The sequence below is a fragment of the Rhincodon typus genome, chromosome 4, assembly GCF_021869965.1.
Source record: "Rhincodon typus isolate 14 chromosome 4, sRhiTyp1.1, whole genome shotgun sequence".
Classification (NCBI taxonomy): Eukaryota; Metazoa; Chordata; class Chondrichthyes; order Orectolobiformes; family Rhincodontidae; genus Rhincodon; species Rhincodon typus.
In genome coordinates, this window is record NC_063335.1 from 93684721 (window position 1) to 93687062 (window position 2342).

At 41.8% G+C, this 2342-nt stretch overlaps 1 protein-coding gene across 1 annotated transcript; it reads right to left on the reverse strand.

The window, feature by feature from the left end:
* Positions 1-1008: 1008 nt before the first annotated feature.
* LOC109917013 (ATP synthase subunit g, mitochondrial-like) lies at positions 1009-1240 on the reverse strand (the record flags this gene model as incomplete). Its single annotated transcript, XM_020516780.2, is given in 2 exon segments — positions 1009-1177; positions 1179-1240. Coding segments are annotated over 2 exon segments (231 nt in total), but the record flags the coding sequence as incomplete, so codon positions are not given.
* Positions 1241-2342: the final 1102 nt, after the last annotated feature.

Below are 2342 nucleotides of genomic sequence, written 5' to 3' on the forward strand. Positions count from 1 at the left end.
AATGAATCCACACTGTTGGTATCACTCTGCATCACAAGCTAGCCATCCAGCCAACTGAGTTAACCAACCCCCAAGAGCAAAGGTGATGGCAATACATCTACACTCATAGCAATGCTGTTGACAAGTGAGCTGGAGCATATCAATTGGTGTTTGACTGTTGTCATATTTAGAAACCACACAGCCAGGCCATCATTTTCTATCCAACATTTCATTTTATGATGATATTGCAGTGCTACAGAGACCAATATATTAGAAAATAAAGGAAAGGTTGGTGAGATGGTATCTATAAACAGCATTTGGTCTGTTGATTACAATGAAACCCAGCTTTCATGGTCACTCAGGGCCCTATTAGAATTGAGAACATATTGAGATAGAGCTGACTTTGTCTTGTATCTTCTTGTAAAAGCAAGTCGGATCTGATTAGCAATCTCTCTTCCTAAATCAGCAATATAGAACAGGGTCTTACCCAGCCATTTGGAATCAGGTTAGGGAGGAAGTCATAAAGTTTCTGTCACCATGGTGTTGGGTGAGGTGAGGGGACCCTCCTGTGTCCTGTGTCCACTGGCAGTTAACTAACAGCAGGGTTTTTTTTTTCATTTGTTCGCAAGATGTGGGTGTCTCTGGCCAGGCCAGCATTTATTGCCCACCCCTAATTGGTCAGAGGGTAGTTAAGAGTCAATTACTTTGCTGTGGGTTTGGAGTCACATATAGATCAGACTATGCAAGGATGGCAGATTTCCCTTCTCTTAAGGACATTAGTGAAGTAGATGGGCTATTATAACAATTGACAGTGGTTACATGGTCACCATTAGATTTTTACTACATTCAGATTTTACCATCTGCCATTGTGGGATTGAACATTGGCCTGGGATACCTGGGTACTAGTCAGGTGACATTAGCACCACCCTCTTTTATTTTGTTTTTCAAAGTCTTAATAATGGTTTTATTTAATTTGAAATAATGCTCAATCTACTTACAATGCAATGCTGGTTCAACACAGGACATTGTTCAAAATTTGTATTCAATCAAGCTTTGTCGGCCAATGACCTTGCCAATGTGAAACCACATCACAGTTTCAGTGGCCACTATCGTGCTCCTCAGGGCATCCTTTACAGTTACACATTTGTAAGCCACTGCCTTAAATGCGGCCACTAGACACTTAAAGTTTTCAATATAGGAGTTCTCCAGGAGTAGGAGGAGTCAGCTCCACCTGGGCATATTTCCAGAAGGTAGCCAGATGAGGTTTAGAGTAATAAGAGCAGCAGCGAGGGTGAGTTCAGCCTCCTGATCACCAGTCCTTGCAGCAACCACTGAGTAATGTCTTGTCATGTTCCCAATATCACGCTCTTACTATAGGTTGGACCCTCCATCACATGAGCAGAATGCTAGCACGCTCCAAGGTGTGGGTGATCTTTTTGGGCTCTTCTTAGCCAATAGAGTGGCCCCCAAAGCAGAAGTAACCTACAACAGCAGCAATAGCACCTCCCTTCACCAACACCCTTAGCCAGGACTGGCCTGACAGGCCCTGGTGCCATTAGACCCCATGTTCCTGATTGTGAGGGTATGTATCCATCTGTGCAGCTCCAAATGTGACCACCATTTCTTGTGGAGTTGCTAAAGCTATTGAGCAGGCAAGCTTCTGACTGGCTGGTAGCTAATTGGTCATCACTGACAAAATGCAGTCTATTTGCCAATACTAAATGCATCCCATAGTTTGAATAAGAATGTGGATCCTTACTGATCCCATTGGTAGGTGCATCCATTCATTTCATTTAAAAAACTAATAGTCCTGTGAAGTCCTGAAATAGTTCGATTTCACTAACTGTCCAAGCTCAAATTAAAAAATGAGTCCATTTATCTCAACAATGGATGATACCTGAAATGTTTCCTGCTCGCAGGTAGGTGTCACACCCAGTAATGGCACGTTATAGTATATAATATACATTAAATGCCCACACATTTCGAAATTACACACAAAAAAGCTGTTAAGAAGGCTGCCAAAAATCATGGAACTTCAAACTACAGACTGTATCACATTTCCGGAAAATATCTCATTAAACATGGATAGACAAGGGTACCTCACAGCCATCTGTGAATTCACTCATTAATGTTTAAGAATGGAACAATGCTCAAAAACCATGGACTTTCCAGACTACCTTTCAGTATGTTTCATACAGATCAAACATGAAGATTAAAATTCAATGGACAGTATGAGCTTTCTACTGAACACAAAGGTTTGCCCATCTAAACTACATTGTGTGGGACACAGAAGTGTGGTCATATGATTGAAACCAATTTCAAGCTGTGCACCCTTATTAACACAGCAGCCAGGGGATCGATCA